The sequence below is a fragment of the Harpegnathos saltator genome, unplaced genomic scaffold (genome assembly GCF_003227715.2).
Source record: "Harpegnathos saltator strain DR-91 unplaced genomic scaffold, Hsal_v8.6 scaffold275, whole genome shotgun sequence".
Lineage (NCBI taxonomy): Eukaryota > Metazoa > Arthropoda > Insecta > Hymenoptera > Formicidae > Harpegnathos > Harpegnathos saltator.
The window spans coordinates 132,501-146,751 of NW_020230067.1; the positions used below are offsets into that span (position 1 = coordinate 132,501).

Sequence of the window (14,251 nt, forward strand, 5' to 3'; positions counted from 1 at the left end):
AAATTCTCCGCTACGAGCCGCCACCGATTCGACCGACCAACCGAGATCATGGTACGATTCAACCGATTAGGCAGATCGTTTATCTCTCAAGTTGATTGGTGCAATAGTGGGTGATGAACATTTGTTAATTACAGTTGTTAATTAGTGCGACTCAACTTTTAACGACGGGTGTCCTGTTCATTCTCAGATAATTCAACTTGGTGGCAGATGGGAAGGATTTATTTTCAACTAATCACAACGGCGAATCAGGTAACCTTTTTATCTTTGAACGATACGACTTATAATGTCAGATCAAAATGTTTATTCTTAAATAATTCGACTTGATAGTCAGACGGACTTTTTATTCTACTTATACTACAGCACGTTCGTAGACCGGATAATAGTTTCCGTCATTATCTATTATTGCGAGATAAAAGTCCGTTGAATTGTATGAGAGAGAGAGAGAGAGAGAGAGAGAGAGAGAGAGAGGGAGAGAGAGAGAGAGAGAGAGAGAGAGAGAGAGAGAAAGAGGGAGGAAGAGATGTGGAGAAAAATCGATTAGAATATGCTTCGCAGACGCTTCGAAGCAAATATATGCGTGGCGGGTATTATATGTAAAATAACGGTACTTAAGCTAATTACCAACGATTCTATAGATGATAAATAGCTAATGGAAAGTCGATCGCGATGTTGCCGCGTCGTTGTCATCGAGCGGCACGTACGGTGTAGGCGCCAGTATGTATGATTATTAATAATTTATTGGATATTAAATATTGATAAAAACAATGTTAAAGAAATTACTCGATTGTGTTCAGTGTTTTCGCAAATGATGATTATTCAGATACCTTTTTCTCAACACCACTCACTGTTTAGCCAAATGTACACCATACTTAATCTTACGTAGCTCGTTTGCCTCTATCGATATCTGGTACGTTCCTCTCATCTTATTCCAAGCAATCTACTCGGGCAGTAATAGCATTTCAACCACCCATTCTTATTTAATACCGACTGAAACTTACAATTCCCACGATATCAACTACATCGTGCGCGATATCACTCGCGTTATCGCGAGTCCACATTCTCGATTGTGTAATTCTTAGTTAACTCCGCTCTAATCAGTTGCGCCAATCGCTCCATCGCCTGAAATATTTACACATACTCACCGATGTTATCATTATTTAGTTTTCTAAACCAAAGTTCAGCAGCGACGTTGCTGCGACATGCAACGTTCGATACAACTGTAGTCACCGTCGATGGACTAATTTTTACACTTGTTGATTATTGCCAACAACAAGAAAATAAATAGAATAGAGTATTATCAACAAGAGAAAACGGAAGATTACACGCTAAAATTCAGTTCGGCTCGTGTCACTTTGTGACACGAATACTTACTCTGAATTTCACAAGTGATTACTAATCAGCGACAAGTATCGATCAAAATGTCTTTCTGATGTATTTGAAGCTCTTTTACGATGACTACGGTTCATTCAATCGTAGAAACGACGCTCGCGATATCTTAGGATATTAAAGAAAAAAATTGACTACGTACCAAATCCATGTCCTTGTAAGAAGCTTTGGCGAAACTCGCCCTGATGGCGTTGCAGGGTTTCGAGGTATCTGTCATAAATGCGGCTCCCGGTGCCATAATGACACCCTCCGTGATACCGCGCTGCATCATCATTTTCCATGTATTTTCGATACCACGCACTTTGATCCACAGGAAGAAACCGCCCTTCGGCACATTAAAGTCCACCAGACCTGTAAATGAATTCGCGATTCTCTCTTCAATTTTCGATTTGTATTCTCAATTTGTATGGTATTAAGTTTTTGATATAATATATGTACAGATTGTTCGGGATCTTTCGAAAACGAAAAATTGTAAAAATTAATCAGGTCAAACTGAGAAAAAAGGTCACGTTTATCATTTTGCAAAAGTTATTTGCAATAGTTATTAAATTATTAATGATCGAAAATGACCACGTTTGAAAGGTCTTTTAATTGATAACTTGAAAATTTTGCGTACTTTTTGCAAAATGGTAAAAAGGACTTTTTCGTTTAGAATAATCTACAATTATATGATGGTTATTGTGCCTAGGTTCAAGATTCAAGGTTCAAAGTTCAATATATTTATATCTATAATTTTTTAAAATAATTATCACAAAACAATTGAGAATAATCTGCCTCCAAAATAATCTTGCACAGAAATGTAATTCCTCGACGCAGAGATATAAGTTAAATTTTCTTCTATTTCCTCAGTTTTTCTCTTCAAATTAATTTATGAGCAATCAAGATACTTTTTTTTTCAAACTTGCGCACTAGAATACAATATTATTCCAAAATAGAACTTAAGATATAATCCCAAATGAGCTCATAGAAAGAATATGATTAAAAATAAGTAGTTCGCCGCATACATTCTCGTAGATTATCGTCGAGTCCATCAGTTCGAACGACTGTTGATACCCACCGTTTAAATGTTTGCGCGCCAACGCCGCGATAACGTCCCTTCGCTCCTTGTAGAAGCACCTCAGTCTCATGTAATGCTGCATTATACCTTCGTAACCCCACATCTTCATCAGTTTGTAGAGTATCACCTAAAACCGAGCATGAAACCGATTCTATTGATCATTTCTCCCTTCGCTTTGCGGCGCAACAAACGCGCTGAGGCGTTCGGCGTGTTTAAGTCGCGATAAAAACTGACACGCGTCACCATCATTTTGTTTCGCGTATAATAATTAAACGCGAAGCAATTGTACGTGCATATGTGCGGGCGTGCATGTATGTGTGCAACATTCCACGCGGAAGAATTTCGCCATTCAATAGAATAATATTAACTGTTATCGCTTCTTTTTCATTGCAATAATCTTCCGGCACCCGCAGCAACGCCTCTTGCTGCATAGGATGTTTGAGACCTATTATTTATTTTCGTTCGTTAAGAATTTATCTCTCGAATCGCGTCGAAAAGTCGATAGGTGTCTTGCGGGTGAATCATCAAGTTGAAGGAAGAGAACTTGAAAATAATTATCGACAATTTTCAAAGCAATGAGTCTCCAAAGCAGCCTCGCATTTCCGACGCGGAAATTCGTGTCATATCGGCGGCAGGGAATCGCGACGGGTACGTTTCTCCACAAAGGGTAAAGATTTCCCTTGCAAAAAGAGGTACCAACCTGCGATAAAGTAGGCGCATGGAGATGGCTGCTCTGTAGGTGAAGCTCCACGCTGGCTACCAGCGGGGCCGCGGCGGTCACAAAACCCACCCTAATGCCGCTACTAACCACCTTCGAGAACGAGTCCAACCTGATCACCCGACCTTCCGTGTCGAGCGACAAGAAGGACCGAGGTTCCTCCTGCGTGACGAAAAGTACGATTTATTTCAGAATTGGGCTATTTACTGCCATGACACCGTTGCGAAAGTATGACGTCTTTGTATATCGTCGCGATAACGCGAGGTCACAGATGGTATAGCAGTGATTACTTCATTATACATGTCGGACATAAATTAAATGTTGCGTTAATTTTGCATTAATGTGTGCACGAGTGCACGAACATATTGTATAATCAATAATCGATAGACGCGTATTTGAATAAGTCTTGATAGACGTCTTATTTGGACAAGAGCAAACGAAGGACGCGCGTGTCATACGCGCACAGGCAATATCGATGATGCTCGAACTTCAACTTGCAGATATGTTGCGTCGAGAGATAATCAGCGATATCCTTTGTCCTGAACTTTTTTCAATTTTCAGTGACACCCCCTCTTTCTCGAAGTCCACGATTACTGCAATTAAAATCTTTTTTTCTTCTTCAAGTGTTCTTGTGTAACCTCTACATCTTATCGGTTCAATTGCATCATGATGATTTCTACATCAAATAACTCAATGTCAATTTGACCGAGACGCATTTGTCGATTTCTCGCATGACGCAAGCGCATAAAACGAACAAGAAGATAATCTCTTAAATATTCTTACTTTATCGTTCTTACTTTTTCAAAATGCATGAAGTGATAAGGGTCGTCGTCGAGGATCAAAAAGTTGTACTCGCATGCAATATGGTAGATTTCCTTTCGTCTCTCCAAAGGTATAATGATGCCGGTCGGGTTCGTGCCTGTGGCGTTTATGTACATTATCTTCGGCATTTTCTTGCCGGACAACTTCCGGCTCCTCAGGATCTCCCTGAGTATTTCCGGAGCAGGACCGTCGTCGTCTTGAGGGATTGTTATGACCTCCGCTTGATGAGGTGCCACCTTGGTTACATATCAACGATACTCATGTTATCGTAATAAAATGATGTGTCCATTTCTACCGATATACATGTTTCCCGATATCGATTCGCCGGCAAAAAATAAAACCAAGCGATACATTAGTGGAAGCGTCGAAGATAATGTCAAGATTGTGCCAAGTGGTAGTTAAAAAGAGATTGTTTTAAGCTATAAAGTATTTCCCAAAATTCTATTCAGTTATAGATTCTTTGGCACTGATTGAATTGATTAGTCTTTCGTAAAATTCGGAATACCTCATCTGTTTTCAACCTCTTTGATAGTGATATTATTCTCTTTACAAGTGCCCTCGGAATTACAGTGAAAATTAAATGAAAATTTATGAAGTAAGTCCTATTTTAAATTTGATAAAACTCGCGACTATTGCGATCTATTTTGCATCGCTTAATTCATAAGTAGTCCTTCGTTTCCAGTGATTCATAATTGAAAAATATTATTTGACGTTCCACTTTGTCGACTTCGATCGTGTCGAAAATTTTTTTCAATCTAAACGGGGGAACGCACGCGATGTCTGGAACAAACTATACAATTCGCGATGAAAATAATTGGAGATATATATATATATATCAATTCTTTGCTTTGGGAAATATTCATGTTTCCTGTGCCACGTGTGAGAAGCAATTTCTTCTCTTTTTTCGGTCTTTGGTCAATTTGTATACAACGTTAAATTAATTAGACCAATTTCGATCGATCGACGCCCGAGAGACTCGCGCTTCTTCTCAGATTTCTCTCTCGCTAATGAAAGCGTATCTATTTACCACAATTTCGACGCCAGGATAGCAGGGATCGGGAACCAAGATCGGATCACCAGTGCCGATCACAGCTTCCAGAACCTTGCTCACGCCATCCTGAGCCCCCGAAACAACGACTATGTCGCGGCTCTCCCATAAGGGTGGCGCGTGTGCCCTTCTCTGGAATTCCCGGAGGGCCTGAAATCAATTTAGTGTTCGACATTGCTAGACACACTGTAGATGATTCCCTTATCTTGAAAGAGGAAAAAATCCGGATGTAACAACACAGTCGATTACATCAGAAAAAGAGAGAGAAAGAGAGAGAGTATGTGTGTGTGTGTGTGTGTGTGTGTGTGTGTGTGTGTGTGTGTATGTGCATACTCATATTTATCTATATCTATTTATTAGAGATGTGTGAATCAAGAATTTTTATATCAAATCGAATTGAATCGAATCTCATTTTTAAATTCGAATTAAAATCCAATCAAATGAAATCAAATCGAATCATTAAAAAATTTAACATGATTATTAAACATGTAAATAATGATGGAAGATTTTAATATGAAAAGGAATATTGATATTGTAATATCATCTTAAAATAAAATATATATTTAAATATTTAAAATAATTTATAATTAAGTTATTAATTATAAGTTAAGTTAATTACAAGTTAAGGGTTCAAACATACAGGCTCAGATGGCTCATTTTGTAGCTGTTGCTGCACGCAAACGATAATGTATTTGATTCCTATTCGAATTATTCAGATTCGAATCATAGGGATTCGGATTCGAATCGAATCGAATTACATTAGATTCAATTCGATTCGATTCGAATTCGAATAGTGCGCACATCTCTATTTATCTAAATTTATCTATATCTATCTATTTTTCTAATTATCTAAATTTATCTATCTATCTCTTGACGAGCATGAAAGTAATATCATCGATATTACGACGATATTATAGTTGAATCACGTTTTCACAATTTCTCACTTTTTAATTGACACGTTTCCTTCCTTGTCTTATTTTTATTCCGCTTTTACGCTGTTTCTGCATCACGACGGATTTTCACCTGTCTTTACAAGTCGAAAAAGCAATGTCGATGATAAAGTTGAAACGCTCACATGTCGTTATTTCAGGATTATATGAGATATCACGGATGTTACTTCGGCGATGATAATGCGACGAGAGAGATTATCTTCTTTACCTGTACGAGGGGAGGATAACCTTGTGTGGGTATATACTGGAGAGCGGCGGCTAATTCTTTCTTGTCGAGAGTAAAAGACGAGTTGTCGTAGAGTTTAATCGAGATTTCTGTGAACGGGAACGTTTCTTCGTTGGGCATTCCTTCCGCCAGGGAAATAATGCTTTTCGATGCGGAATACGCCATTTTAGCTGGAACAGAAAGAAAGGAATCTCATCGCATTCGTGTTCTTGATACTCCGATCAATGACTACCGATGCAGGAGTGCCCGTGTATCTACGAATAATTGTACATATGACAATTATCAATCCTGAAATAATTACATACATTCGCAGCTTCAAATTTAAATAAAAACAGAAAATACTCTAGCATAACTCAAAGTACACTCACCCGCAAAAAAACGAGCTACTAAATTTTAGCATAGTTTTCTGCATATATTTCAATAGCGATAACTCAGACAAAAATCATTGTATTGATATGAATCAAGGCTCCAATTAAAGCTTGGACATTTCTTATCAACAACCAAAAACTTAAAAGTGAATTATAATAAATGTTTTACAAAATGACGGATGTTAAAGATAGACTTCGATTAATGGGAAAAAAAATTTGTCTTTTAACTGTTGCACTGCTCAGGAGAATCGGTCCTCTGGTACAAAAATGTATGAGGTTTAGAGCTCATTTATTTCCTAACAAATCCATATTTTAATCATTATTCTACGATCTTTTTTGATAAAGTTGATAAGATGCCGTTTTGAAAAAAAATATTATAAAATAGACAACCTTTTTCCATAAAGCCTGCGATTCAGAATAAAAATTATCGTAAAAAACTTTTTCAAAAAGGAAATTAATATATAACTCGATCAAGATATTCCACGTGATGGTAGATGATGATGATTATGATGATGATGACGATGATGATCGGATTTTTTCTTATTTTTATCAAAAAAGGTCGTAGAAAAATGATTAAAATGTGGATTTGTTAGGAAATAAATGAGCTCTAAACCTCATACATTTTTGTACCAGAGGACCGATTCTCCTGAGCGGTGCAACAGTTGAAAGACAAATTTTTTTTCCCATTAATCGAAGTCTATCTTTAACATCCGTCATTTTGTAAAACATTTATTATAATTCACTTTTAGGTTTTTGGTTGTTGACAAGAAATGTCCAAGCTTTAATTGGAGCCTTGGTTCATATCAGTACAATGATTTTTGTCAGAGTTATCGCTATTGAAAGATATGCAGAAAACTGTGCTAAAATTTAGTGGCCCGTTTTTTTTACGAGCGAGTATATATTCACCTTTGGAATTTTCAACGTCTCATTGTATCACCATTTTTTTAATATTTTAATCATTTTAGATATTTTTAAACATTTTAAAATTCAAATATTTAAATTAAAATAAAAATAGTTTTAAGTTTTTAAAATATTTTTTAATATTTAAATAATTTTTCAATTCCTTATAACCAAACTTGGAAAATTTCGAAATTCGGCCAGTCACCGTACATTTAATTATTACAATGCGCGGCTGATACATCGGCACAGAGATGTTAGCAGATATTTGCGAATGGAAAGCAAACAGTTAAAATCTGGCTGATTTACTTTGCGCATTATCAGCGCGTCATACTTAAGCACATGAGTTAAGATGAAAATAAATGTTGTATTCTTACTCAATTCCCGTGTCGTGGCAGGTCGTCTACGCTTGGACATTTCCGTCTTGAAGTAGGAATAATCCATTTTGAAATTTTCTTGATTGAGGTACACTTATTTGACAACGAAGATCGTATCGTCGCACTTTTCTGGATTGAATAATCGTCGATTATCATACACACAGATGTCTTTACATACGATCGCTACTCGAAGACTATTTCTTCATCACAGGCGACCGTAATTGAACGAGCAAAAATTATATTCAATCCGAAACAACAGAGAAACTTATAGAATGTAACAATCGTGTATACTCGCTCTTGCTTTATATATATATATATATATATTATCACTGTATCTCTCTCTCCTTCCACCTCTCTCTCTCTCTCTCTCTCTCTCTCTCTCTCTCTCTCCCTCTCTTTCTCTGTCTTGATACAAGTCGAACGAACACTGAGCTGGTCAAAAACGCATTCTTTCTCACGTAGTCCCGCACGCTTCTGTCACCCTTTTCAACACTGACGACGCGGCCGGTTGAGTCTGCCTTTATATTTCCAGATAACGTTGGACATTGCGTCAGATAACATTAACATATTTAAATAAGGATTATGTCCGCATGGAAAGAGGAGTGTTAATAGCTTTCCCCTTTCGGTTTTTTATGACGTCATTTGTGTTTTGGTTATATTATCTCTCTGATAATGTAAATTACGGATACTAATTTTCGTAAGTTGACGCTATTGTTACATCACGATGGAAGACGAATTCTTTACAAATGTCAGAGTAATTGTGAAAAGAACGAAGGAACCGTCGCAAAAATATACTGGATCCGTATAAAAATTTGGGAAATGAAAAAATATCTCAGAAATTCTGATTCGCAATAGACAGTAACGAACTGAAAATTACTTAGCTCATTTTATTACTCCGGAAAAATATAACCACAATAAGATGTTGATTTACTGCGTGTCCTTCTGATTTTCTCGTTTACGCTGAGTTATTTTCAAATTTTCTAAACACTTTGGAATCCTTCGATAAACTCGTTTTCTTATGGTATCAATTTTTCACGATTTTCTAGCTTATTGCAAACTGCAACGTTGCACATTTTAAATAGCTCTTCGAGCTATTTAAATTATCATGCATGACTTGAAAGGAGTGCAAAGAATAGATATTTTCTTTTTAGAACCTTCCCACCACACGCTTTCATTCCTCGGTTTGCTGCGTTCCCAAAATCTCCCCGGAATCTCCTTAGCGCATAAAGTGACAATCGTTCCCCGATGTCAGCTGATTAACGTCGAGCACAATGCGCTCGTCAATGAACGCTAGAATCATTTACAGCGCCTAAACACTCTCGCGATGAAACTTGACATTAATTTTCCGATACGCTTCGCGAATCTGAATAAGAACTTGTGTACATTCTGCTTAAAAATAGCGATAGGTTATTCAAACAATTTGTGAAATGCTTATCAGTATATATTGTTTGAAGGAAGATAAAGAATGTAACTTTTTGGGAAATGAAGGGGTGATACCGTTATACATTACGGAAGCAATATGATGTTCTAATGATCTCTCCCGAACTATTTTTCCAACGACGTGTCGGTGATAACCATGATGCAATTAAACGTACAATTACATGAATCAACGAATGCGATGAAAATTTGCCTCCGAAATTCCACACGAGCGCGCGTTACCGTCGTCCGTTACACACACGTCGTGCGGGAGAATCAGTCTTCGCATCGCGGCGAACGATCGCTCGGCACTAAAAGCGGCGTCGAAAGGCTCGGAGAAAGGCCAATGGTCTCCTTCTCCGTCGGCCTTCGACGGTGCTGGTCGGTGAGAGACTTCTTGTTGCTTCTTATAAATATATATCGCGTACGATGAACTGAGAGACGCGGGCACAAACGCGGCAGAAATTTCGGGGCTTCGCCGGCAAGCAAGTCACGAGTATAATCAGTACGGACTATTTAACGCGGAAAAATCGTCGTTCCCCCTCTTCTCTCGTCATGTTGTGTTGTCCAGTTAGAAGTTCTCTTCTAGCTTCGTGTTCTGACGCAACAGTCTGCCGGAATTGATATCAGCGTATCGCAATAAGTACTGCGATATAAAAAACGCACGGTGGGACGACGAGGCGGACCAAAAGAAAGGCTTGAAACGGCTGATGAAAACGAAATGTTTTGCAATTGCGGTCAACGTTACGTTATCGCGCACTCCGCTACGCTTTCTTAACTGCAAACTTGGTACATAACGCCGGCGACCGTGTTTACATATTTTTCCGTCATGCGTTATTAGTCGATCGTACAACGAGAGCTGCGTGGTATGCACCGCGTATTTGCAAAGAGGCGGGTATTTAATTAATTTATGATACACGTCGCAATGTTTGATATGTTTACGTTGAGTCAAACGTCTTTCGATATTTCTCTCTCTCTCTCTCTCTCTCTCTCTCTCTCTCTCTCTCGCTCGCTCGCTCGCTCGCTCGCTCGCTCTTACTAACTCTCCCTCTTTCTTCCGCGTGTCGCGCGCGAGTTATCAATTAGAATCGCGCACAATTAGATAACATTTTCTGTTAATTGAGAGAATTCATCAGATACACGCGACGACGAAACAAGATTCGAGCCCGATGCGATTTAGAATCACATCGATACCGTAATTCGCGATTGTTCTCCCGCCGCATGTTTATCATTCGCGGGAATGATATAACTTATTCGCGTCATGAATGTACGCCGCACGCACGAACGTGACGCGCGCGAGCGCGAACGCGAGCGCTGACGCCAACAATGCATGTGTTTGCACGCGTAATCGGTCGTTAATAACTGACATCGGGCAATTGCGAAATCGTTGAAAAGTCCGATAACGGTAATACGACAAACCAGCAGCATCCACCAGCCACAGCGGCGGAACGACGTCGGATATTCGGCGAGCGAGTGGACGCGATGCGACGCGACATTGTCGAGCCGTCGTGAAAAATTCGCGAGTCAAGAATGCATGCGTCGATGGTTTCTAATCGAGATTAACAACACGCCGTGATTGTGGCCAATCGTTAAGGTAAAACTCCCAATGCCGGATACATACTTAATTCTAGACATTTTTATTCTTTATATGTAGTATTCGATCCTTAAAATAGCTCTTTTTTTTCAATTTATCTAAACTCTCTCAACGTGGAATATATGTATTTACAGTGGCGTGCAAAACTTTTGAGCCACACAATTATATTCATTTCATAATGAGCACTAAAAACTTTACACATATATATATATATAAACAAAATGTATTTATTTGTCCTACAATATATAAACTTTACAAATTCTTAATAATTCTAAATACTTAATTTTTACACAATGTCTTACACCATTACAAACAGTGCAAAAGTATTGCGCCAAAAAGTTTTCTTATGCATAAGAAAAATGTATTATTGAAAAATAATAACAGAAAATGTTGTCAACGTTTTTTTAAACTTAATACTTTGTTGCCATGCCTTTAGAAGCAATCATTGCAGCACAACGGCGAGGCATTGATGCTATTAAATTAGAAATGCGATCTTGAGGTAAATTTTACCATTGAGTTTGCAAATCTTGCCACAATTCAGCTTTATTGGAGTGTTTCTTATTTCTTGTACGTAGTTTGAGTTCTTGCTACAAATGCTCAATAGAATTCAAGTTCGGCGATTGCGAGGGCTAGTGAAGAACTCGCATTTTTTTTCACGATGAAAAATTCTTTTATTAGTTTTGATGAATGTTTGGGATCGTTATCTTGTTGGAAAATCCAACCACGCGGCATGTTTCGAATTGCATTTGGCAGCATATGCTGCGTCAATATATCTCGATACATTATAGCGTCCATAGTACCCGTGATCTCAACCAAGGGACCAACTCCATTATAAAAAAATGATCCCCAAACCCTCACGTTACCTCCACCATGTTTTACGGTAGGAATTTGGTATCTTGAGTTATATCTTGTGCCTGTTGGACGTCGTATATACTTTCTACCGTCATTTCCGAATAACTGAAACTTTCTCGTCAGAGAAACTCGTCAGAGAAAAATACTTTTCGCCAATCAACTTCAGTCCAATGTTCAAATTTCCTCGCAAAATTTAATCGAGCTTTCTTATTTTTTGCACTAATTAATAGTTTTTTACACCAGCACGTCCTAAAAGGTCTACTTCCTTTAGACGTCGAGATATTGTACTTCGACTAATATCAGCAAGATTTTCTTCTCCTAGTTCTCGAGAAGTATCCATGAAAGTTTTTCTAACATCTGCTATCGACTTTCTTTTAATCATTTTATCGACGCGCTTTATAGTTTTGCGAGGTCTACCGTTTCGTGGTTTATCAGCTAGAGAGTTCGTCAACTTATATTTAGCAATAATCCTATTTGCAGTACTTTTATCGATTAATAAGCAATTAGCAATTTCGCGAGAAACCTTTCCTTGTTGAAGAAGATTAATCACGGCTTTGCGTAACTGAAGGCTTGTATGTTTCGGCATTGCCGTAGACAATAGACTGAAACTTAGTTAAAGCAAATATTTACGAAAGAGTTTCATAAGAAACGTAAATAAACCGGGTTCATAAAGTCACAACAAGAATATGGCTCAATAATTTTGAACACATGTAAATATTATATGACTAAATAATTAGAAACTATGTAATTTCAAAATTTTGTAATTGTACTATTATTTGTAAGAATGTTATGTCAACTATTTTATATAATTAATTTTTAGAGCAAGTCAATATATTGTCATGCATCTTAAAAAGACATTATGGCTCGAAACTTTTGCACGCCACTGTATATATTCAAAATATTTCAACATTCAAGAATGTACGTATACATTAAAAAAAAAATATATATATATATATTCTACGTTAAAAGTTTAAACATATGATACGAACTTGACTTTGGACTTGTGACTTTGGACTTTTAAATACATATATTTAAACTCTTTTTACATTATAGAATATGTTCACAGAAACATCACAGAATGTATGTTTTATGTTGAAAGTTTAAATATTGGATTTTTTAAAGACCGAAACACTGAGAATATTTCAAATCGGATACGTGTCCTAGCACTGGTATTTTTGTCCAATTCGTCAAAAAAGCGCCAAAACGAAACTCGCAGTCCGATTTGCAAGCAGCGGAAGCACCTGGAATTTTGATATGACACGCGACATCCATAATACCAATATTTTCCTTTTCTTTTTTCATTTTTCACGACCCAAGAATGCGCCACTTGAGCCCGCGTTGAGCGCGGCCGTCGTCTATGACTGAACGGCCAGCGACGCGAATTCCCTGACATCTCGCCGATCTTCCTGCCTTTGTTACGGAAACCGATGAGAGACGTCATTGTGTCGATAATAATGGCGCGATAATGAAGTATATATGATGTTTCCTCTTTCTTCTCTCTTTCTCACACATACACATACAGCCGCGGACGCGGCCGAAAACAAAATGAAGAGCGCGCGCACCCAGCGCGGGTTATCTCGCATTTTTCACGGGACTCGACGGCATTATCGCGAGATTCAGAAGCTTGTCAGGCGCCGATAATGTATGACGCCTTGTTCAGTGTTATTTATTTATAATGCCGAGTCATCTGTTCATGCGCACACGCGAACCGATACGGGTGTTAATATTGTTACGGGCTGTTTACACACCCGTTGTTCCCTCTCGATACCGATAAATCGAGGCGCACGCGGTGATAAACGCTTAACGCATCAATCCTGTACACACGGGATACGCGCGGGGGTATTTCGCGCTCCGTGCGCGTTGATGGCATATTATATATCATTAATTACACGTAAAGCGAGACTTTTTGGCTGCGGAAATCGCGCTGACACGCTTCTCAATGAAAATCGCCCGGCGCAGTTTTGCGGAGTTTGACGGAGAATAGAAAAACCGGTCGAAAGCGATATGACGGGGATCACTTATTGGCATTTCGGTGCTACGAATGCGCCAACGATGACCGTCGATAATCGTTGCTGTGGAAATGAGAGGAAAACAAGAGAGAAAGAGAAACACCAGAGAGAGAGAGAGAGAGAGAGAGAGGCGATCGGCATTGTCGAGACACGTTCCATTGGATAGTCGATAGTCCGCGTTCAAATCACACCGTTTTTCCTCACCTTTGCCTACGAAAAGGCAGAATCGCGAGAATTCTTCTTCGATCGCGACAAAATCCTGACGAAAATAGATCTTCCTGGAATCTAGCGGCTTGTTGTCTCTCCGTAGTCTACCGAAATGGAAATCACGAGACCCACTGAGTCGGCGCTACCGCCGACCATCCGAAATATAGTCGCTATTTCGCGAAGTGTTTACAATCGTCACGTTAGATTCGACGCGGATCATGGACAGGCTAGTTAAACGTGGATGGCACAGATCCTTCCGGCTTTTCGTGCCCACCGGACGCTGCTATTGAGCACGAGCGACCGATGACGACTTTTAAATCCAAG

At 38.6% G+C, this 14,251-nt stretch overlaps 1 protein-coding gene across 1 annotated transcript; it reads right to left on the bottom strand.

The window, feature by feature from the left end:
- Positions 1-487: 487 nt before the first annotated feature.
- Positions 488-14,047, bottom strand: LOC105191261 (kynurenine/alpha-aminoadipate aminotransferase, mitochondrial). The gene is made up of 9 exons (XM_011154539.3): positions 13,925-14,047; positions 7,850-7,978; positions 6,190-6,377; positions 5,011-5,181; positions 3,959-4,219; positions 3,144-3,323; positions 2,444-2,570; positions 1,529-1,737; positions 488-1,119 (listed from the first exon to the last, which is right to left on the bottom strand). Exons 2-9 carry the CDS (start codon positions 7,914-7,916, stop codon positions 1,042-1,044), a joined length of 1,281 nt encoding a protein of 426 aa, XP_011152841.1. The 5' UTR covers positions 7,917-7,978; positions 13,925-14,047; the 3' UTR covers positions 488-1,041.
- Positions 14,048-14,251: the final 204 nt, after the last annotated feature.